This window comes from Pelophylax lessonae, assembly GCF_965119305.1.
Source record: "Pelophylax lessonae genome assembly, chromosome: 4".
In the NCBI taxonomy this organism is placed as follows: Eukaryota; Metazoa; Chordata; class Amphibia; order Anura; family Ranidae; genus Pelophylax; species Pelophylax lessonae.
In genome coordinates, this window is record NC_138771.1 from 179,183,164 (window position 1) to 179,208,726 (window position 25,563).

At 41.9% G+C, this 25,563-nt stretch overlaps 1 protein-coding gene across 1 annotated transcript in view; it reads right to left on the reverse strand.

The window, feature by feature from the left end:
• The window catches only part of DMTF1 (cyclin D binding myb like transcription factor 1), a 74,848-nt gene extending 50,240 nt beyond the window's left edge, over positions 1-24,608 (reverse strand). The window contains exons 1-4 of the mRNA XM_082253206.1: positions 24,471-24,608; positions 6,564-6,678; positions 5,865-5,953; positions 699-813 (exon numbers count right to left, since the gene is read on the reverse strand). Coding sequence (XP_082109332.1) covers positions 699-813; positions 5,865-5,953; positions 6,564-6,675 — 316 coding nt within the window. The 5' untranslated portion in view covers positions 6,676-6,678; positions 24,471-24,608. The remainder of the gene's footprint in view (positions 1-698; positions 814-5,864; positions 5,954-6,563; positions 6,679-24,470) is intronic.
• Positions 24,609-25,563: the final 955 nt, after the last annotated feature.

Consider the following 25,563-nt stretch of genomic DNA (forward strand, 5'->3'; position numbering starts at 1 on the left):
CTCGTCCAATGTCAGTGCCTGACCTCACAAATGTGCTTCTGGAAGAATGGTCAAACATTCCAAAAAAACACACTCCTAAACCTTATGGACCGCCTTCCCAGAAAAGTTGAAGCTGTTATAGCTGCGAAGAGCAGGCCAAATCAATATTGAAGCCTACGGACTAAGACTGGGATGCCATTAAAGTTCATGTGTGTGTAAAGGCAGGTGTCCCAATACTTTTGACAATATAGTGTATGAAATATTTCATATGATTGTACACGCAGGCTACTATTCAAACGTTTTTCAAGCGCTCCTGAGAGCCTCTGGTCCAAAAAGCCAATTGTTTACAATGCACAAAACCTCAATCTGAAATCTGCATTGAAATTACAAATAAAATAAATCTCATATTCCTCTCTACTATCTCTCCAGTAATCAGTGACAAGCTGTATGAAAAGCAACAGCTTCGACTGTGTGTGTGTCTATTTACACAAAAGCCATAGTGCTCTGGGAATCCTATACACTTTATTAAAATTTCTTTTACAAAAACAAAAAAAAAAAAAAAAAAGTGTATTAAAATTATATAAAAAAGTGATAAACTTTAAAAATATACAATAAAAAATGAACATAATCTACAATAGTTTCTCCCTTATGTGGTCTTTAACACACATAGCAGTGTATGGTATGCTATGATAAAACAATGCAATTGAATCCAGGACTACCTTTGTTGGTGAGGGAATCTTTGTCTTCTTTGCTGGTGAACCATGCTCTACTAACTGCTGACATGTCCTCATTGTCTGCAGGAGAAATGGCATCAAGTTGCTCATTTTGGAGGATCTTGATGAGGGAAGATAAATTAGAGAACATTTTATTAAAGTTCTACAAGTGTAAAATCAAGCAATACTCTAACTGAAGCTTAGTATGTATATTATTTACTATGCACACATTATCTACACATTGAATAATAAAAATCAGGTTAAATTATAGTATGCCTGCTTTAGTTAGGGCTACAATAAATTGAGCCCATATAGGTGAAGATTCAATCATGGATCTTAGGCCTCTTTCACACGGGCTCTCCGTATGTCCGTATATCACCCCATCCGTTTGCGGGTGATATACGTACATAATGCATGTCAATGGGATTGCAGATGTCAGCGGATGACCATCCGCTGACATCCGATTTGCGTCCTCAGTTCAGTTCCGTTTTTTGAAACGGAACAGAACCCTATTTTTCTTCCGTTTAACCACTTCATGCCCGCCCTATTACAAAATGACGGCGGGAATGTGGTTGAGTTATCCTGACCGGACGTCATTTGACGGCGGCAGGATAACACCGCTCTGGGCACCCCCCGGGCGATCGGTGATGCGAGGTGTCAGTCTGACACCCTGCATCTCCGATCTCGGTAAAGAGCCTCTGATGGAGGCTCTTTACCATGTCATCAGCCGTGTCCAATCACGGCTGGTCACATAGTAAAACAGGAACAGCCGTTGATCGGCTTTCCTTAGTTCGTGCCTGACAGGCACGAGTAAAGGAGCGCCGATTGGCGGCTCCCCTGACAGGGGGGGGGGGTCGGCACTGGTAATCAGATCATTGATTACCAGTGCAGACCCTCGGGGGGGGGATGCCACTAGATCCACCAGGGATGCCCACTATGACCCCAGGGATGCCCACTATGACCCCAGGGATGCCCACTATGGCCACCAGGGATGGCAATAAGGGCTCAGGGAGCCCCCCATTGCCCTTCCCATCAGTGATGCCCACCAGTGTCCTCCCTATCAGTGCTGCCCACAAGTGCCCATCATTGCCATCCTTTAGTGTCGCCCACCAGTGCCCATTATTGCCCACCAGTGCCGCCTATCAGTGCCCATTAGTGCCCATCAGTGCCGCCCATCAGTGCCCACCAGTGCTGCCTATCAGTGCCCATTAGTGCCCGTCAGTGCCACCTATCAGTGCCCGTCAGTGCCGCCTATCAGTGCCCATCAATGCCGCCTATCAGTGCCCAGCAGTGCCGCCTATCAGTGCCCACCAATGCTGCATATCAGTGCTACCTATCAGTGCCACATATCAGTGCCTATCAGTGTCGCCTATCAGTGTCGCCTATCAGTGCCACCCCATCAGTGCCACCCCATCAGTGCCACCCCATCAGTGCCACCCCATCAGTGCCTCCTCATCAGTGCCTGTCAGTGCAGTCTCATCAGTGCTCATCAGTGCAGGAAAAAACTTATTTATTTACAAAATTGTATAACATAAACAAAAAAACTTTTTTTTTTTTTCAAACTTTTCTGTCTTTTTTTATTTTTTTAGCAAAAAGTAAAAATCGCACAGGTGATCAAATACCACCAAAAGAAAGCTCTATTTGTGGGGGGAAAATGACATAAATTTGGTGTAGGTACAGTGTTGCATGACCGCGCAATTGTCATTTAAAATGCAACAGCGCTAAAAGGGGAAAATTGGCCTGGGCGGGAAGGGAGGGAAGTGCCCTGTATTAAAGTGGTTAAAAAACGGAAAGGACGCAAAATCGGATGTCAGTGGTGTCATCCGCTGACATCCGCAATCCCATAGACATACATTATGTCCGTATATCATCTGCAAACGGATGGGATGACATACAGAGCGGTTGACACAAGTGTCATCAGTGTCCGTAAAAAAAAAAAAAAAAAAAAAAGTACCGGAGCGGCTCGAAATACGGTCCGTTCCGTGTGAAAGAGGCCTTACAGAGTAATTTTAGACACGTGAAACCAATCAATTAGCTACTGTTATCCTGCAAACAAAGCAACTGTGCTAAAATCAGAAAGTTCACTTATTTCACCTTAGGCCCCTTTCACACTTGCGTGACTTTTCCTGCGATTTGGGACTGCAAAGTCGCATGACAAGTCGTACTCCATGATTTCCAATGAGTACCGATCATATCTGTACCACTTCAAGTCGCAACAACTTTAAGTAGTTCTTGCACTACTTTGGGCTATTTTAATGCGTTTTAAGGTCTATAGACATTGCTTCAAGTCCAGTCAAAATTGAAGCAACAAAATTGTGGTAAAATCGCTGCAAAAATTGGACGACTTTAGGTCGTACAAGTGTGAAAGGGGCCTTAATCTAAGCTCTGAAGCCTGTGCTGTGTAAATTCCCATTTCTCCCTGATTCCTGCATCCAATCACAATCAAACTTCTATGGCAGGTAAGAATTGGTTTGGAGGCTGAGAGTAGCTTAATAGCACTGCCTTTTTTCTTTTATACAGTATATATGCTTTTTATATGTGAAAGACATCATGATCCCTGCCCTTGGTATGTTTGGGGATAGCTCTCCTACAATACAAGCAGAGGTTCTTAGATTATGAGCTTACTAAAAAACGGTAATAGGATGGACTGATTTTCTACAGGTATGCCTACTGAGCAGGTAAACTAAGCTTCCTGTATATATTTTATGAGGTCATTTTTAGTTTTGACAACAGTGTACCTTTAACTTGGACAGTGTGGTGTCATGCACTACTGCTGGCAATCAATTGGCTCATTACAGGCCAGGGGCAAACATGAGAAAATCTTATCTGCAATGGCCAAGTTAACAAACAAAGCTGTCATAACCCCTTCAGCTCCGGAAGATTTACCCATCTTCATGACCAGGCCATTTTTTGCAATACGGTACTGCATTACTTTAACTGACAATTGCGCGGACGTGCAATGCTGTACCCAAATAAAATTGACGTCTCCCCCCCCCCCCCCTCCAAATAGAGGTTTCTTTTGGTGGTATTTAATCACCTCTGTGATTTTTATTTTTTGGGCTATAAACAAAAAAAGGCTGCCAATTTTGAAAAAAAAAAACAATATTTTTTACTTTTTGCTATAAAACATATCCAATAAAAAATGTAAAAAATCAAATGTCCTCATCAATTTATACCAATATGTATCCTGCTACATATTTTTGGCAACAAAAATCCCAATAAGTGTATATTGATTGGTTCGCACAAACTTTATTGCGTCTACAAACTATGGGATATATTTAGGCCCTGTTCACATAGGGGCGATCCGACTTGGGGTGGCGACCTCCGAGGTCGCGGTGCGAGCAGCGCGCCGCGACCTCGGAGCGGCCGCCACGGACTTCATAACATTGAAGTCTATGGCGGTCGACTCCGGGTCGCCCCAAAGAAGCTCCGGACCCTTTTTCTAAGTCGGAGCGACTTGTGTCGCTCCTATTAGAACGGGTCCGCAGCTTCCCTATGGAAGGCGACCTGTGAGGCGACCTGGTCGCCTCACAGGTCGCCTTAGTGTGAACGGGGGCTTATGGAATTTGTATTTATTTATTTATTTTTTCACTAGTAATGGTGGTGATCAGTGACTTATAGTGGGACTGTGATATTGTGGCGGACAATCTGACACGAGCAGACACTTTTTTGGGTACCAGTGACACTAATACAGTGATTAGTGCTATAAATATGCACGGTCACTGTTCTAATGACAAATAATGGCTGGGAAGGGGTTAACATCAGGGGCGATCAAAGAGTTAACAGTGCGCCTAGCTAGTGTTTTAGTGTAGTGTGGGAGGTGCTTTTACTAGGGGAAGGCATGGATCTGTGTCCCTGCTTTTTCAGGAACACAGGATCCATGCTTTCCTTACTGACAAAATGGCAATCTGCCTTGTTTACAAAAGTATAGACTGCCGTTCTGCCTGTGTACCAAACGATCAGCGGGTGCCGGCGCACATCGAGCCCATGGGACCTGCTAATTGACTTCTGCTGCGTAGAATTACAGCAGGAGTGAGCCACCGGCGGCATGCACTCGCACGCGCTACCCAGAAGTGCAGGATCACACATACATATATATATATATATATATATATATATATATATATATATATATATATATATACACACACACACACACACACACACATATACATATACACACACACACACACACACACACATGTGATCCTGCGCAGCCCGGCCTCCCTGCAGCAATGAAACTGCTATAGGGCAGTCGGCAACTGGTGAACCTGTCACTTTGCTTTGAATTCACCACCTCATCTAACTTCCTGCTTTGCTCCCTACCACCCCTTTCACCCATCATAGCCTCAAGTAGAAAGCCTTTTGAAAGCTTAGTGCCAGTCTGTATTGCTGTTTACAAAGGAAACATTACTCCACCCTTATGTGGCAAAGCTTGAGTCTATCTATTGGGCATTCAAGGACTGTGCAGTCAACATGAAAGGAAGCACCACATGATCCCAACACCTAGAAGTAACTGGATAGACACCTGATAAAGAGGATGTAGAAGCGCACAGGCAAGATAAGTATTAGGACCAGAGGAGGCCCATTATTCAAAGTGATTGTAAAGGTAAGTATATATTTTTTTAAACAACAAACATGTTATATTTACCTGCTCTGTGTAAGTGTTTTGCACAGAGCAACCCCGATCCTCCTATTCTGGGGTGCCCCGGTGGTGCTCCTGGCTCTTCCTCTTCATCACGTGCCCCCACAGAGAGCCGCTTTCCCTGGGGGCACCCGTGCGGGCGCACTCCCTAGTCCCCCTGCTGCGTCCATTAACACAGACAGCAGGAATCGCCCGTCCCCCGCGTCACTGGATTTGATTGACAGCAGTGGGAGCCAATGGCTCCTGCTGCTTTCAATCTATCCAATGAGGACCCGAGACAGCGGCTGAGCTGCTGCTTGTCGCTGGAACGATTGGGTTCAGGTAATAAAAAAAGGGGGGGGGGAGGTCGGGGAGCTGAAGCAAAAAAGGTTTTTCACCTTCATGCATAGAATGTATGAAGGTGAAAAACCATGAGCCTTTACAACTCCTTTAAACCTGGATGGATAAAGTGACAGGTTTATTTTAACTTCAGTCTATACTTTTGTCCAGACTCATTTTGTAAAAATTCCTCTGCTTCCACATTTTACCTGTATCTGAGTTATGGATTCTTCATTAATGTCGCCATCCACCACTTCTGTGGTGGCAGTCATGGTCACCTCAAAGCTCGGATCATTTTCTGACATAAAAAAATACAAAATAGTTAAAATGAATTCAAAGCAGCATAACCAAAGACACATAAAAACCTCAAGTGAATGTGTTCTCAGGTGAAAGGAAATTAACTAATATTACCTTGCAATTATAGAAATGATAGATTGTGTGCACCAACCTACCTCAAGGTTGCCATTTAAACATGTGCCGCTTAGTTTCCGCAATGTAAATGTCTCCCGGTACCAAATACTATTCATGTGTTTTTGAAAGCAATATTTTAAGCAAAAATCTATTTACTATAAAGTTTTGGGCAGTAGCTGGAAATAACTGTTAAGAGAAACCAATACCCACACTACTAATCAATCTGGCACACAATGGATTTTTCACATTCGCTGCAGTTTCCAAATTAAAAAGGAAGCGGCACATGGGTACAATGTGAATTTATGTATTGTAGACCTACTGATGGGTTTTTTTCCATGTCTAGGGCTCACCTTTAAATCCTTTTCACAAATCATGACATTTAGTTGTGATGATGTGAAGCATCACCAGTAAAGCTTAATTATGTTATGGAAGCGATCATTTCATTTTCTGCTACTTGTGTGTTTTGCTCAGCATTAAAGATAAGGAATTTCTGGTACCATTCTGAGGACAATGCAGGATCAAATTCCCATCGAGGTCCTGTGTGAGTGTTAGGGAGCTTCTTGTGGTTTGAAGTTTTACTCTTCCAGACTCTTCTTCACCTGTGCTCATACTCTGCCTGCAACAAAAACATAAAATTACTGACACATAATGTAGTGGCCACATAACACCGCAAAAGAGTCATCACTTACCAAACATATAAACAACTAGAAGTAACATTTGATGGGTGCCCATTTTGGAAGAGGTTATATCCTATTTTATTCTTTTGAATTCTATTCTATTGATTTGTTTTTTTTCTAGTCTACTCTGCTCTCGTCTATTCTAATTTGAATTTATTCTAATCGAAACTTGAATTTAAGAAGACGGTTTTATTCTATGATATTTTATTCTATTGCTTTTTCTATTCTGTTGTTTTCTATTCAGTTCAAAATTTTAATTTGGAAGACAGTTACAGTATATATTTTTTTTTTTATTCTTTTATTTTCTATTTTATTCTGTCCAATTCTTTTCTATTCTATTATTTTCTATTCTATTCAAATTCATTATAGTCAAATTTCGGAAGACGGTTATATTCTTTCATTCTTATTCAACAGTTTTTTTATATTCTATTCTTTTCCTTAATTTTCTATCATATTATATTTTATTCTATTAATTTGCTATTCTATTCTGTTTTACTCTATTTATATTCTATTCCATTCTATTCCTCGGTTTTCTATTCTATTTTATATGATGCAAATTTCAGTCGGATTTCATTTCCTTATTTCAAATTCGTTTTAAATTCATTACTAATAAAATTTGGAAATACGGATGTATAATGAATAACGTATAATGAAAAATTTGTCTAAATTTTGATTCGGAACGAAACAAACCACACATATCTAAGAAGGACTTAAAGCTTTTAAATCCCCTTGGCCAGCTGTTCTATAAAGGCCCGTACACACGTAGCGATTGTCAGCCGTAAATATTCGGCCGCCGAACGATCGGCCGATTGTCGGCTTGTTAGTATGATGCTTCCGACAACCGACTGCGACAGAATCGGGTGTGCAGGCTATAAAATTTTTGTTGGCCGTCACCAGAACGGCTGATTGTTCGCCAGTCAGTACAGAATTCGGCCGACTAACAGCAGATGAGCAAGACTGGGCATGCTCAGAGAAGAAAAAACACACGGAAAGTTAACCATCACATGGCATCACTTCTGCAGTCGGCTGTTGTTGGCCGACAAAATTCGTGTGCAGTCTTTAGCACTTTTCAACCGACAGGACAGCACCGGACAAAAGACGGCCGATCGTTCGGCTGACATTCGGTACGTGTGTACGGGGCTTTAGTCTCGGTCTCTTTGGTGTGTGTGATGGAAAGTATTGTAGTGTGATCCACTAATTGGTGTAGTTCAAACATAGAGCCAACACCCTGTGGAGATGGTAGGAGTAAAGAATGCTAGCGATCTGTAGGGAGCTGTAACCTGTGGGTGTGGGAGGATTTGAACATGATACTTTCATTAAATGGGCCGTTTTGAATTACAACCTGAATGTGGACTTTTTTTTTTTTATTCAGACCATATTAGTGGTTAGTGTATTGGAGATTACATTGTATAGGAGGGTAGGATTGGGGTTTTAGGTGGCATACAGGGGAGAGGGTATACTCCGGGGATGCTGGAGTGGTGTCAGGTTTAGGTGTCAGGTGGTTGCATGGGTGGAGTGGTAGAGCCTGGGCGGGAGAACAGGGAGGAATGTTAGGTTAGCCCCGGTTCACATTAGTGCGATCATGGAGATTGCATGTAATTCAGAGCACACTGCTCCTAAATGACATGCAATCTCATGTGTGGTGCGAATTTCAGACATACACTTTATATGGCTAAATTCGCACTAAACTCGCACATGAGGCTTTTTTTTATCCGCAGCAGAATCGGATCGCATAGTGGTTCACACTAGTGCGACCTGATTATGTGCGAACTTGCAGATCGCACTGCGATATGCAAACGCAACTGGGGGTGTCGTTAACTTTTAATTGACACCCCCTGCGTATCGCATATGGCAGTGTGAACTGACAGAGGTGCAGATGCGATGCGGGATCACGCCACATATTTGCAGCGTTCCCGCATCACACAAATGTGAACCGGCACTTACACAGAGATTTAAGCACTGGCTGCAGCATCCCCCGCACTGAGCTCAGCGGGGATTGCCAATACAGAGGCACGTGTCTCTGTTTACATGCTGTGAAGGCTGTGATTGGACACAGCCATCACGTGAACAGCGCCCATGTCCCAATCTGTGATGGGCTGTGTCCAAAGATCACAGCCGTCACAAGATCGTGGCCGCGCATGGGCACCCATTCTGATGAACATACGGGTACGGCCACTCAGAGCGGTGAAGCAGTTAACCACTTCAATACCGGGCTCTTTCACCCCCTTCCCACCCAGGCTAATTTTCAGCTTTCAGTGCAGCCGCAATTTGAATGACAATTACTCGGTAATGCAACACTGTTCCTGTATGAATTTGTTATTTTTTTTTTAGACGGATAGAGCTTCCTTTGGGTGGTATTTAATAAACCTGTGGTATTTTATTTTTTGGTAAACAAATGAAAAGCTGAAATTAAAAAAAAAAAATTTTTTCTAAGTTTCTATGATAAAATTTTGATCACAAGTAATTTTTCTTCTTCACTGTTGTCCCTTGATGAGGCTGCACTGAGGGGTGCTGATAAGCTGCATTGATTGGGCTACACTGATAATCGGGGCACTGATGATCCGTGATCAGCTGTGTCCAAAGGACACATCTTTCAAAAAAGCACGCTCCAGGTAGCATGAGGAAGGCGGGATTCTGGGAGAACGTTCATTGACACCCTTCCAGAACTAGAGGAGTCTTTCGGTTGTATACAAGATATGTACACCCCAGATGTATATAAGATGTATGTAAACCCCAGCAACAAATTTCTCTTATTTGCTCCCTTTTGGTCTGTTAAATATACCATTGGAAGGATTTTGTTATATTGGTTTAATGCAAAAGCACAAATAAAGTCAGAAATTCAGAACTAAAGTTATTATATTAAAGCGGTGTTCCAACCTCCCCCTCCAAAAATTAAAAGTCAGCAGCTACACATACTGTAGCTGCTGACTTTTAATATTAGGACACTTACCTGTCCTGGAGTCCAGCGATGTCAGCACCGCAGCCGATGTTTCCACCGGCTGTCGGGTGCTGCCATCGCCATTGCCGGTAAGGGAACCCGGCAGTGAAGCCTTGCAGCTTCACGGGTGGGTCCCTACAGCGCATGCGGATTGGCTCGATGGCGGGGGAAGGGGGGGGGCAAACTTCTGAGGAACGGCGCCGTCTCCCGGAAGTGGGGAAGGGTACTTGTTAAAAACAGGTACCCATTCCCCCCTCCAAATGTGGCACCGGAGGGGGGGGGGGGGAGCAAATGAGTGGAAGTTCCACTTTAACAAACCCTTCTATTTCTTATCTTGGACTACAGAAGATTAGACTTTGGTGTAGAGAGCCGAGTTCCTGCATAATTATCCGTAAAATACTTGCATTTAAACGCATAAAGCCGCGTTTGTGTACATAATAGTAATTTATTTTCCCCCTTTGTTTAGACAAAAGAAAGGCCTGCCGACCGGCTCCCTATCAGCCAATGGCTGAGAGTGCTGACCGGAATGTTCTGGTAGTGGGGGGCCATCCTCCTGTCAGAACACACTAAAACAGCAGGGGAGATCATTGTACTAACATCGGATTGTTAGTACAGCCGCTCTGACCTGAGTGGTCAGTTTTTTTTTTCATTCAACCTGCTGGGTTGGATGGATAAAAAAATACTAGTGGTGTGTACGAGGCTTGAGGCGCATTCAGCGTTGTTTTGGCTCTTCAGCTCCAATCCTGAAGAGACCTTTGGTGGGGGGTTTTTTTTCTTCTGCCTGTAAAAGTTCATCTTCTTATACACCTGTAAACCTTTGTGTGCATGGACACATAGGGGTTCATTTACTACAGCTAGAGGGCAAAATCAGTCACACTTCTGCAGAGGAACCAATCCGCTTCTAACCTCAGCTTGCATAATTAAGCTTTGGCAATAAAACATAGAAGCAGATTGGTTTGTCTGCAAAAGTGTGGCTGATTTTGCCCTCTCTAGCTTTAGTAAATAAGCCCCATAGGGTTACCTAGATGTGCTTTACAGACTGAAAAAAGCCCCCAAAAAAGCGGGCTCTTTTTTAAGCCCAGTGTGCATGCAAATTTAGGTTAAAAAATCCCTGCTACTTGATACTTGATACTCTCTGATGCCTTAAAGTAGAACAAAAGGCAAAACTGTGTCTGTCTTCAATACTTTTGAGTTACAGATACAGATGTGGAACCAGCATGTAGCAAAATAGCGCCTACTGTACATGCGCAAAGCCACCCCCCCCCCCCCAAGAGGTGCCAAATGTGGCAGCGGAGGGGCAGACAAGAGGAGCTTCCCCTTTTGGGTGGAGCTCCACTGTAACTTGCAGGTTACATATACCATTGGGTATACTCTGATCAAAAAGAGCCCGTGGGGATTATAAGGTAGTTTTTTCTGTGCAATACAGTTTTCATCTATTTTTTTTTTCTTTAATGAAAAGGAACCATTTTTGGTCTATGTCTTTTTAGGGACTTAAGGGATATTATTATTTGTTATAAAACATGGGTATTCATCTACAGCAGGGGTGTCAAACTCAATTTAATTGTGGGCCGCAGCAGCATTAGGGTTGTCCTCAAAGGGCCGGTTGTATCAGTAAGACTATGCATCTACTTAGAAGTATGCAGTGTACAGAGTGTGTACGAGTGTGCTACATACAGATTGCAGAGTTCAGGGGTGCGCTATGTACAGATTTCAGGGTTGAGGAGTGTATGGCATACAAAGTGCAGGGTTTATGGGTGCGCAATGTACAGAGTGCAGAGATCAGAAGTACGTGGTATGCACCGTTTAGGAGTGTGCGGAGTACAGAGTGCCCCTACCCCCAAAAATGCTTCCTTACATCTCATCAGCCTGGCTCTAGTACCTCCCAGTAGTGTAGTTTGCTCGGCCTCTCTCTCTCTCACTGAAGGGAGATTATTGGTTGGCACTGCTTTGCCCTGCTGTGAGTGCATGCAGGGTAGAGGTAGGGATCTGCAAGAACCAAGGGTGGCGGAACGGAGTTCTACCATGTTTCAGCTGAAAAAAAGCCCTGGGTCCGAGGGCCACATGAAATGGCCTTGCGGGCCAGATTCCGCCCGTGGGCCTTGTGTTTGACACCTGTGATCTACAGTATAATAAGACAATTGATCATACTATGGGTTTGAGATGCCCTCTAGAGGACATTTTTTATATATTACAAATAGGTATAGTACATTTATAGGAGATATTTATACCCCATCTTTAAATGGATGTTTTATACACCAATTCTACAGAAACATAAAAAACAATATTTTTTAAGGTTGCATGTTGTCGCATACAAATCTAGAATTCCTTTCCTTTTAGGGAATAAGTTCAACCCATTGGAGTTCAACCAACGTAGGTTTAGTAGAGTACAGTGGTAACATTTATTCTTGTATGTGGATGGGATACTGCTTGAGGTTTTCCCAAGTGGTATGTATATAAAATGCCCCCCTCCATCATGCCCCCCCCCACCTTTGTTTTCCCTTTTGTTCAGTCACAAAAATAATAAAGTTTTGTTGTCGCGTGTGTACAGTGTATATATATATATATATATATATATATATATACAGTGGGTACGGAAAGTATTCAGACCCCCTTACATTTTTCACTCTTTGTTATATTGCAGCCATTTGCTAAAATCATTTAGGTTCATTCTTCTTCCTCATGAATGTACACATAGCACCCCATACTGACAGAAAAACACAGAATTGTTGACATTGTTGCAGATTTATTAAAAAAGAAAAACTGAAATATCACATGGTCCTAAGTATTCAGACCCTTTGCTGTGACACTCATATATTTAACTCAGGTGCTTTCCATTTCTTCTGATCATCCTTGAGATGGTTCTACACCTTCATTGGAGTCCAGCTGTGTTTGATTATACTGATTGGACTTGATTAGGAAAGCCACACACCTGTCTATAGAAGACCTTCCAGATCACAATGCATGTCAGAGCAAATGAGAATCATGAGGTCAAAGGAACTGCCTGAAGAGCTCAGAGACAGAATTGGGGCAAGACACAGATCTGGCCAAGGTTACAAAAAGATTTCTGCTGCACTTAAAGTTCCTAAGAGCACAGTGGCCTCCATAATCCTCAAATGGAAGACGTTTGGGACGACCAGAACCCTTCCTAGAGCTGGCCGTCCGGCCAAACTGAGCTATCAGGGGAGAAGAGCCTTGGTGAGAGAGGTAAAGAAGAACCCAAAGATCACTGTGGCTGAGCTCCAGAGATGCAGTCAGGAGATGGGAGAAAGTTGTAGAAAGTCAACCATCACTGCAGCCCTCCACCAGTCGGGGCTTTATGGCAGAGTGGCCCGACGGAAGCCTCTCCTCAGTGTAAGACACATGAAAGCCCGCATGGAGTTTGCTAAAAAATACCTGAAGGACTCCAAGATGGTGAGAAATAAGATTCTCTGGTCTGATGAGACCAAAATAGAACTTTTTGGCCTTAATTCTAAGCGGTATGTGTGGAGAAAACCAGGCACTGCTCATCACCTGTCCAATACAGTCCCAACAGTGAAGCATGGTGGTGGCAGCATCATGCTGTGGGGGTGTTTTTCAGCTGCAGGAACAGGACGACTGGTTGCAATCGAGGGAAAGATGAATGCGGCCAAGTACAGGGATATCCTGGACAAAAACCTTCTCCAGAGTGCTCTGGACCTCAGACTGGGCCGAAGGTTTACCTTCCAACAAGACAATGACCCTAAGCACACAGCTAAAATAACGAAGGAGTGGCTTCACAACAACTCCGTGACTGTTCTTGAATGGCCCAGCCAGAGCCCTGACTTAAACCCAATTAAGCATCTCTGGAGAGACCTAAAAATGGCTGTCCACCATCGTTTACCATCCAACCTGACAGAAATGGAGAGGATCTGCAAGGAGGAATGGCAGAGGATCCCCAAATCCAGGTGTGAAAGACTTGTTGCATCTTTCCCAAAAAGACTCCTGGCTGTATTAGATCAAAAGGGGGCTTCTACTAAATACTGAGCAAAGGGTCTGAATACTTAGGACCATGTGATATTTCAGTTTTTCTTTTTTAATAAATCTGCAACAATGTCAACAATTCTGTGTTTTTCTGTCAGTATGGGGTGCTGCGTGTACATTCATGAGGAAGAAGAATGAACCTAAATGATTTTAGCAAATGGCTGCAATATAACAAAGAGTGAAAAATTTAAGGGGGTCTGAATACTTTCCGTACCCACTGTATATATATATATATATTACACATACATATACACATACACACACACACATACACACACACACATACATAGTATCTCACAAAAGTGAGTACACCCCTCACATTTTTGTAAATATTTTATTATATCTTTTCATGTGGAAATGACACTTTGCTACAATGTAAAGTAGTGAGCGTACAGCTTGTATAACAGTGTAAATTTGCTGTCCCCTCAAAATAATTCAAAACACGGCCATTAATGTCTAAACCACTGACAGCAAAAGTGAGTACTAAATGAAAAAATTGTGCCCAAAGTTGTGTGGCCACCATTATTTTCCAGCACTGCCTTAACCTTCTTGGGCATGGAGTTCACCAGAGCATGACAGGTTGTCACTGGAGTCCTCTTCCACTCCTCCATGATGACACCATGGAGCTGGTGGATGTTGGAGACCTTGCGAGGATGCCCTATAGATGTAGGGTTTAGGTCAGTCCATCACCTTTACCCTCCAATTCTTTAGCTAGGCAGTGGTCATCTTGGAGGTGTGTTTTGGGGTCCTTATGTTTAAATACTGCCCTGCGGCCCAGTCTCTGAAGGGAGGGGATCATGCTCTGCTTCAGTATGTCACAGTACATGTTGGCATTCATGGTTTCTCAATGAACTGTAGCTCCTCAGTGCCAGCAGCACTCATGCCACCCCAGACCATGACACTCCCACCACCATACTTGACTGTAGGCAAGTCTTTGTACTCCTCACCTGGTTGCCTCCACACAAGCTTGACACCATCTGAACCAAATAAGTTAATCTTGGTCTCATCAGACCACAGGACATAGTTCCAGTAATCCATGTCCTTAGTCTTCTTGTCGTCAGCAAACTGGGCTTTCTTGTGCATCATCTTTAGAAGAGGCTTCCTTCTGGGATGACAGCCATGCAGACCAATTTGATGCACTGTGTGGCGTATGGTCTGAGCACTGACAGACTGACCCCCCACCTCTTCAACCTCTGCAGCAATGCTGGCAGCACTCATACATCTATTTCCCAAAGGCAACCTCTGGATGTGACGCTGAGCATGTGTATTTAACTTCTTTGAATGACCATGGTGAGGCCTGTTCTGAGAGGATCCTGTCCTGTTAATACACTGTATGGTCTTGGTCATCGTGCTGCAGCTCAGTTTCAGGGTCTTGGCAATTTCCTTTTAGCCTAGGCCATCTTTATGTATCTTTATGTACAGCAACAATTCTATTTTTCAGATCCTCATGAGGTGCCATGTTGAACTTCCAGTGACCAGTATGAGAGAGTGAGAGCGATAACACATTTAACACACCTGCTCCCCATTCACACCTGAGACATTGTAACACTAACGAGTCACATGACACCGGGGAGGAAAAATGGCTATTTGGGCCCAATTTGGACATTTTCACGTCGGGGTGTACTCACTTTTGTTGCCAGCGGTTTAGACATCAATGGCTGTGTGTTGAGTTATTTTGAAGGGACTGCAAATTTGCACTGTTATTCAAGCTCTAGTAGTAGTAGTACACTCACTACTTTACATTGTAGTAAAGTGTAATTACTTCATTGTCATCACATGAAAAGATAGATTAAAATATTTACAAAAAAAGTAACACACACACACAGTTGTGTTCATACGTTTACATACCCCGGCAGAATTTATGATTTCTTGGCCATTTTTTCGAGAACATGAATGATAACGCAAACATTTTTCTTTCACTCATGTGTTTACTCTTGAAATCATAATGACAACAGAAACTACCCAAATGACTCTGATTAAAAGTTTACATACCCTGGTGATTTTGGCCTGATAGCATGCACACAAGCTGACACAAAGGGGTTTGAATGGCTATTAAAGGAAACCATCCTCACCTGTGATGTTTGCTTGGAATTAGTGTGTGTGTATAAAAGGTCAATGAGTTTCTGGACTCCTGACAGACCCTTGCATCTTTCATCCAGTGCTGCACTGACGTTTCTGGATTCTGAGTCATGGGGAAAGCAAAAGAATTGTCAAAGAATCTGCAGGAAAAGGTAGTTGAACTGTATAAAACAGGAAAGGGATATAAAAAGATATCCAAGGAATTGAGAATGCCAATCAGCAGTGTTTAAACTCTAATCGAGAAGTGGAAAATGAGGGGTTCTGTTGAAAACCAAACCACAGTCAGGTAGACCAACTGAAATTTCGGCCACAACTGCCAGGAAAATTGTTCGGGATGCAAAGAAAAACCCACAAATAACTTCAGGTGAAATATAGAACTCTCTGAAAACATGTGGTTTGGCTGTTTCAAGATGCCAATAAGGAGGCACTTGAAGAAAGATGGGCTGCATGGTTGAGTTGCCAGAAGAAAACTATTACTACGCAAATGTCACAAAGTATCCCGCTTACAATACGCCAAACAGCACAGAGACAAGCCTCAAACCTTCTGGCACAAAGTCATTTGAAGTGATGAGACCAAAATTTAGCTTTTTGGTCACAACCATAAACACTACATTTGTAGAGGAGTCCACAAGGTCTATGATGAAAGGTACACCATTCCTACTGTAAAACACGGAGGTGGATCGCTGATGTTTTGGGGATGTATTAGCTACAAAAAGGCACAGGAAATTTGGTCAGAATTGATGGCAAGATGAATGCAGTACGTTATCAAAAAACACTGGAGGAAAATTTGCATTCATCAGCCCAGAAGCTGCGCATGGGACGTACTTGGACATTCCAACATGACAATGATCCTACACACAAGGCCAAGTCGACCTGTCATTGGCTACAGCAGAATAAAGTGAAGGTTCTGGAGTGGCCATCTCAGTCTCCTGCCCTCAATATCATTGAGCCACTCTGGGGAGATCTCCAACATGCAGTTCATGCAGGACAGCCTAAGAAATTACAGGAACTGGAGGCTTTTGCCAGGAAGAATGGGCAGCTTTACCATCTGAGAAGATAAAGAGCCTCATCCACAAATACCACAAAAGACTTCAAGCTGTCATTGATATTAAAGGGGGAAATACACGGTATTAAGAACTGGGGTATGTAAACTTTTGATCAGGGTCATTTGGGTAGTTTCTGTTGTCATTATGATTTAAAAAGAGTAAACACAGTTGATGGATAATAAATGGCTTCAGCCAAACACTAACCATGAGTGAAAAAAAAGCTTTTGGGTTATTCATATTCTCGGAAAAATGGCTAACAAATCTTAAATTCTGCCAGGGTATGTAAACTTATTAGCTCAACTGTATATATATATATATATATATATATATATATATATATATATATATATATATATATTCGGTTGAATATAGACTTATGATACTTAATTAAGGTAGTTTCACAAAGCCTGAAGAAGTGGGATGTTTAGGACCTATGAAATGTGTCGTAATGATCGTTAAAAACCCCCGAATGTTATTACTATCTAGGACTTTAGGAATTATCTGGCTTGGAGAAAACCAAGAATATAAGCACTTTTCTGATGAGTGAAAAGGTCAAAAGATGCACTGTGAAAAAATATTTTATTCATTGTAAATATATGAATGGCTACTATGGCCAAAATATGTATTTTTAAAGAGGAGCTCCAGGCTCCTTCAGAAAAAAATTAAAAGTCAGCAGCTACAAATACTGTAGCAAGGAGGCAGACACTTTTGAGTGGAGCTTCGCTTTAATGATCTATCGATTCATGTTTTAGAGGTATCAAAAAAAATGTATGGAATTTTTATTGTGCTGTACATTTCATATAACCTGTCTAAAGAAACATGGTTCCCTTACTTGGGGGAGATATCCTCTTACTTCCTCTTGTGTCTAAGTAAGAAGGCAATGGGACATAGAAGACAGAAATAAATCTGACAGGAGTTTTCATCCTTGCCTAATCTGTTCAAAATGGTAAAAAATGGCTTTAAATATACTTTAGTCGCCTCAATACCAGGCACTTTTATACCCTTCCCTTGCCCTGGCCAATTTCCAGCCGTCAGCGCTGTCATGCTTTGAATAATAATTACTCAGTCATGCGACACTGTACCCATGCGAAATGTTTATCATTTTTTTTCACAAAAATAATGCTTTATTTTGGAGATATTTAATCCCCACTAGGCTTTTTATTTTTTGTGCTACAAACGAAAAAATAGCAGAAACTTTGAAAAAAAAATGCGTTGTTCTTAGTTTCTGTTATAACATTTTGCAAAAAGTATTTTTCTTCACAAATGTTGACCAAAATGTATACAGGCTGTCCCCGGGTTACAAACATTTGACCTACAAACTTACAAATCGAGGAGACAACAGCAAGCGAGAGGAAATCCACCCCTTGAAGGAAAATTCACTCCTGTAAGAATTATCATGGGAAACAGGGTGTCTCCACTGAAGCTTCATCAGCGATCCTTGTTTCCCCAACAACCCAACATTTTCAAAATCCAATTGTTATAGGGACAGAAAGTGAGATTAAATCTTCTAAATAGGGTCACAGACAGCAAAACAAATCTTACAGGGGCGTTAACCTTTCCCTACGCTATCCAAAAATCTTAAAAAAAATTTTTTTTGGCTTAAAAAATGTGCCTGTTCCGACATACAAATTCAACTTAAGAACAAACCTACAGTCTCTATCTTGCTACATTTCTTTGGTAAAAAAAATAGCCCAAATCTGTGTATTTCATATGGTCTGTGTGAAAGTTATAGTCTACAAACATTGAAATACTTGCAACTACACCCCAACACACATTCTGCTACTCATCCTGAGTATGGCGATACCACATGTGAGACTTTTTCACAGCCCAGCCACACAGAGAGGCCCAAAATCCAAGGAGCACCTCAAGGCATTATCCACTTTAAGACCAGGGCTTTCTTCTTACACTTTTTGTTTACAAGTAAAAATCAGTATTCTTACTAGAAAATTACTTAGAACCCCCAAACATTACATATTTTTGTAGCATAGGCCCTAGAAAATAAAATGGTGGGTTTTGCAAATTTTTATGTCACAAGGTACACATTTTTATGTCACACAGTACTTTAAGCTACCCTTTTATTTTTTTACTAGTTATGGCGGTGATCAGTGATTTTTTGTGGCATTGCGGCGGACAGATCAGACACCTGACACTTTAGGGGGGACCAGTGACATTACTACAGTAATCACTACTAAAAATATGCACCGTTACTGTACTAATGAAACTGGCAAGAAAGGGGTTAAAACCAAGGGGGTGCTTTCTAACTGTATGGGGGGATCGACTCACTGGATGAACACAGAGACAGAACAGCAGTCTGCCTTGTATACATAGGCAGGCCACCGTACTGTCTCCATGGGGACCAATCGCAGGTGACTGGCTAGACATCGCGTCTGCCGGACCTGCTGATTGGCTCCCCTTCTGGCCAATCAATGTGTGTGCATGCATCCGGTGGCGCGCCCACGAGCACCCCCACTATCTATTACACGAAGCGACGTACATGTACGTCATTTTGCATAATAGAGCCGACCTGCCGCTGTATAACTATGGCGGCTGGTCGGCAAGTGGTTAATTACCACCAGTTTCCTAATGTGTAAACTAGCAGTAAATCTTTATCAATGAGTTGCAGTGATAGAAACAGGTTCTTAGTTTGGAAAAGAAGGACTATCTGGATCTCCAAACAAAACTGTCACAAGTCTTTTCTGAATTAGTCGCAGGCAGTTTTAAAGGGGTCATACCACCAGAAAAGTGTTGTAACTAATTTATTGTGCTCCCCCCTAGTTGCGACTAGTTTCTCATGGAGCTAATTGCTGACTGTGTGAATAATGGCTCATTTGCACCTCAGCGTTTTGGAGCTTGAAGCTCCAAAACGCTGGAGGAGAAAATATCAATTATTCTCTATGGAGATGGTTCACATCTCCATTACAAGTCACCTGAAGCTCAAAAAAGTTCTGGAGCTTTTTTTGTAGGTCAAATCAGGCAGATTGGTGAGTGTTTGAAGCGTTTTTTGTTCCATTGAAATGCATAGAAGTGATTGATTCGAGCAATTTTCTGCTCAAATGCAATAATTAAATATAAATAAATAAAATAGATAAATATGGATGCACCGATACCATTTATTTTTTTCTTTTACAAGGAGCACCGGTATTTGACAATACCATTTACCGATACCTACCTCAATGTTTTTTTTATTTACACTTCAGCTGTCAGCAATGGTACAAAGCACTAAAAAGTTATTTACAAATGAAATACATTTATTTTTTTCTTAAATGTTGCGCTTTTTTTTCCCCCAAATCTGAAACGCGTAAAAATATGTTAAAGATGTAAAAATATTACTGAACAAAGCAAGCAAAAATGTTTTCATTATTAATAGTTTATCAAATAGGAATGAACAAAAAAAAAAAAAAAAAATCATTAGGAAAATAATAATTAAATGGTGAAGGAGAATAAGGAGTTTTTAGGGGTTAATAGGAAAACATTTGATTAAAATTAAAAATTGCAAATTGGCGCAGAAAAACTGCGCTAGTACCCCTCATGGGCTATGGAAGACGGGTCTGTCTAGCGCAGTTTTTCTGCGCCTATTTGCAATTTAATTCTTAAATGGACAGGACTGACCTTGAGTTCCTCTATACATTTCAATACCTCACCTCAACAAGCTATTTTTTAATAAAAAAAAAATAATAATAATTTTATATATATATATATATATATATATATATATATATATATATATATATATATATATATATATATATATATATATATATTTATTTTTTTTTTTTTTTTACTTGACAGGTTGCTTTAAAGTTTAAATTGACTTCATCTGCAGAACGATGTTCATCCCTTTGATGTTTAGATGAATAAATGGGAAGGTACAAAATAAACAATGTTTCTTTTTATTTTCCTGAGCAATGTTATTGTTAAACATTGCCCAGCTGTTTTTTTTTTTTTTTTTTATCAGCAGCAATTGCTAGGCCTTCGTTTACACTTCAGCTGTCAACAGGGGAACCCCACAGACAGGTAAATAAGTCATCGGTTGTTAAGGATGTGGCAGCCGTGCTCTTTAACAACTGATAGTTGCTGCCTTTTTTTTTTTACATTTCAACAGTCAGTGGGGGGATCCCGCTGACAGCTGAGAGAACTGAGCCTGATGGTTTCAGGTATTGGTGCATTTGCACGAGTACCAATACTCATGCAAATTCTTAATATTGGCACCAATACCCTATAAAAAAAAATAATAAAAATCATAAATAAATAGTAACTAAACTAAATAAAACACATAAATAAAGAATAATAAATAATTAAAAATAACCCTCATCTCAAACCCTAACCTAATAAAATAAATATATAAAAAAGTAAATAGATAATAGCAAATAAATAAAATAACCCCTAACTCCTACTAGAAGAAAATTACAAATAAATAAATATTAAATAAAAGTGGATGAGAAGGCTGAAAAACATAGCAACAAATAATGAAAGAGATGATATTTTTCTTTATTGGCTATTAAAAAATGGCAAAGCCCAATGCCGCCAATGTATCAGCCAATCAGAAAGGAGAGATGATGTTCTCGTGCAACATCGCTGGATAGAGATGGGGCTCAGGCAAGTATTAGGGGAGCTGCTGCACACTAAAGGTTTTTTATCTTAATGCATAAAATGCATTAAGATTAGGGATGCTCCGAAATGAAAATTCTGGGCCAAAACCGAAAATGCAGGATGCCCTTGGCCGAAAACCGAAAATGACTTTTTTCCCCCAAATGATTTTAAACTAGATAGAAGAGGGGCATACACCAAAAACAGGCAGCGACGTACACCTGTAGCTGCCACCCTGTCGCAGTATATGTACTGTGACGGGTTGGCAAGTGGTTAATTTAATTATCAATGGTATTTGTATTATGCAGCATTAGGGGGTTAATGTATTGCCACTGATGCATTAGTGACCCACCAGTGGCAGTTAATTAACCCCTTTGTGCTGCATTAGTGCAACCAGTATCAGTGTTAATTAACACTGGTTGCACTAATGCAGCACAAAGGGGTTAATTAACTGCCATTGATCGGTCACAAATGCATCGGTGACCAGCAGTGGCAATACATTAACCCCCTCATGCTGCATAATACAAATACCATTGGTAACCTTGCCTCAGCGCCCCCCCCCCCCCCCGCCTCAGCGTCCCTCCCCATCCCAATGCAATCTCCTTACTCTCAGCTCCTCCTGTGTCCTTCCTTTCAAAAGACTCGCCTCTGGTCGCGGCCCGCCTCCCTGTGATGTCACTACTACTACGATGTGCATGAATGAACTAACACACCGGGCGGGCGAGTGGCCGTTAATAGCTATAATTAAGTGAGCCCTTCACTTCCCTGTCAGCGGAGATACCCACCTGATAGGGAAGTGAAGGGCTCACTTAGTTACAGCTATTAGCAGCCGCTCGCCCGCCCGGTGTGTTAGTTCATTCATGCACATCGTAGTAGTAGTGACATCACCGGGAGGTGGGCCGCCGGCCAGAGGCGGGTCTTTTGAAACCTGCGCTGCGCCCGCGGCGGCCATCATTAATATCGGCATCTTTAACCCATTTTTGGTCAAAATGGAATAAGCCCATTTTCGGGCCGAAAATTTCAGTTGCCGAAATTTCGGTGCACCACTAATTAAGATAAAAAAAAAACCCTTCTGACTTTAGAACCACTTTAACCTGTTGCCGGCCGACCGCTCACTGCAGTTATACGACGGCAGGCAGCAGCTCCCAGGCAAATCGCCATAGCTGTACGTTTCTCGCTCTCAGAAGTCTAGGGGGCGAGCATGCGTTGCCGGTGGTGTGCTCCCGCCCCCCACTCGTCAGCAGGGAAGACAATGTAGCGGGCAGGCGGCTCCGATTGCCGCCTGACACCTGCGATCGTTCACCGCTGAGAGAGAAGGACGGTCAGCTGTTGTAAACACAGCCGACCGTTCTTCTCTCTGGAATGATCATAGAGCCCATGTGATCCTTCTATATAGGATCACAGGTCTCTATGGCCATTTCAGAAGTCACGCCCTCCCACAGTTAGAATCACTCCCCTTGATCACCCATAATGTTAACCCTTTCCCTGCCAGTGTCATTATTACAGTAACAGTGCATATTTACAGCACTGATTACTGTATTAATGTCACTGGTACCCCCAAAAGTGTCAAAAATGTCAGTTAGGACAAATCGCAGATTGCTGCCATTACTAGTATAAATAATGAATAAAAATGACATAAATATTTCCCGTAGTTAGTAGACGCAATAACTTTTGCGCAAACCAATCAAAATATACTTATTGTGTTTTTTTTTACCAAAAATATGTAGCAGAAAACAAATTGGCCTAAAATGTTAAAAAAAAATATTTTTTATTTTGGAATGTCATATAAAAGAATATGAAAATGATTTTTTTTTTTTTAAAATTGTCGCTCTTTTTTTTTTTGTTTATAGCGCAAAAAATAAAAATCGCACAGGTTATCAAATACCATCAAAAGAAAGCTGTATTTGTGGGGAAAAAAGGGACGTAATTTTTTTTTGGGTACGACCGCGCAATTGTCCGTTAAAGTAACCCAGTGCTGAATCACAAAATAGGGCCTGGTCAGGAAGGGGGTAAAATCTTCCGGGCTGGAGTGATTCAATAAAAAATCTTCGAAATAGCTGCCAGTCTGCGGTCAGCAAAAAGGAAGCTCCCCACCCTCCCCCCTTGTCGCGGTCCTTATTATGTGGCATCCATCCCTTTCTGTGAAAGGGGACAGTCCTGGTTTAATGGTTATAACTCAAGCTTTAATGGCTGAGTTCTAGATATATAGTTCATTAATATGCGTGTAAAGATATAATATTTGGCTGTGTATGAAATATTTGGTAAAGAATATAAAAACGGTTATATGTGTATTAATATTATAAGATTATAGGGTATGTGTATATGTATATGTGTATGTGTATATGTGTATTAATATTATAAGATTATTAGGATTATAAGATCAAACAATTCATTTTATTGCCAATAATAAAGGGCTGCGGCCAATTTCGATCCATTAAAATAGTTGTATAGTGTTTTTATTTTCAGTAGTTGTTATTATTGAAGTGTGGTTAAATCGGTACTGTCTACGATCCTATGGGTTTACATCTACGTTAAGGTGACCATACATGCATTGATTTCCCATACAATCGGATATCCATTTGATTTATTGGCAAAAATCTATCCCTCACAGCGTACTTGGGAAAAAAAAATCATTACAACAGATCATATAATCAAGATGGATATTTAGTACGATTGCGCGTTCTTCTGATCGGACAAATCGGAATAAGATTGATCGATAATAAAACACATTGGATAATTGCCCGCTGCGATCCTCGAAGGAGCGTACGATGTGAATGGTTACATGCATGGCCACCTTTAATCCTGACCCCCATCTCCTGAACTTTGATCCCAATGGTGGTACAGGACACTTGATCCAGAAATCCAGCACAGTGATCCCTATGCAGGGATCGTATATATGTATGTAGCAGAATGACACTCGGTGGTGGTGATGCTGCACTGAGCGCTCCCTCCCTCCCCCACACATCTCTATCAGTGATGATGATGGAGGAGAATGTAAACAATGATGGCGGGGTGATGTGATGGGCTCGGGGTCACGGCCGATGTTTTGCACGCCGCTCCTGTCACTGGGCCTGATACTCACTTCCTGTTTTTAGTCCGGGTACTTGGCGAGCAGGATGGAGGCTCCGAGATACCAGGATGCAGCAACACAGCGCTCCATGGATCCCAGCTGTATAGGAAGTGGAGGGCGCTTCTACGTCACTTCCGCCCTCACCTGTCATGGAGGGGGATTGCAGGCTGTGCTGTGCGATGTTGATGTATGACCCGCAGTGCAGTGCTCACAGGACTCCCAGTATGTGGGTCTACTTCTCCCCCAACAGCTCTCCTTTGGACAGAATCAGCTGCAAGAGATCTCTTCCTGAAAATGTCTATAAGCAGTAATAGAAGCATTGGGAGTGGAAGCCATAGTGATAATGGATGGTTTATAAACGAAAGTAGATGTAAACTCTTAAAGTGGATTTCCACCAATATTTGCAACTTGCTTTTACTTACATGCCCACCCACAGTGCAGCCCTAAATGGATATTCATTTTTTTTAAATTATGTCTAAATAACTTTATTTTAAATAAGTCAGCGGCCCTTCCGGTCCCGGCTGCCTAGGCGATGTTGTCATCAGGCGATTCCCTTGGACTTCTGGGATATCGGCGTCATCAATCCCAGAAGTCCAAGGGAATCGCGTGATTCTCTTTTGATTGACAGGTTGCCATAACAACGGGGCGGGTACTTCCGCTGCTACCGCCATCGCTATGGCACTAAGGTTTGTTGGGTGCCTCAAACCCGAAAGTTGGGACTTTAAGGGCAAGGGTGAAACAGTTTTTTATATAAAAGTAAAAACTTTATTTCTCTTACGTCCTCCGACAGTCGCCGCCGCCTCTAAGTCATCACTGTTGGGTATTGACTTCCGCTCCGCAGGAGTGGCTAGGCATAAAGACTTAGTCAAAAGAACAAAGGCTTTTGCATATACACACCCACGGGGGCTGTCTCCTCTGGTCAATACCCCCCCCCCCTGCATCACCACTCCCAACTCAGTTTCTGCCTAGCGTCAGGAGTGGTTAGGATTCCCTGTGCTGGGGCTACAGTCTCAGCCTAACTAATCTTTTATTTGATTTTCTTTGAAAATGTCAGTTTTCTTCTTACTTTACTAGCTGTTTATTTTGTCAGCTTTTAGTTGT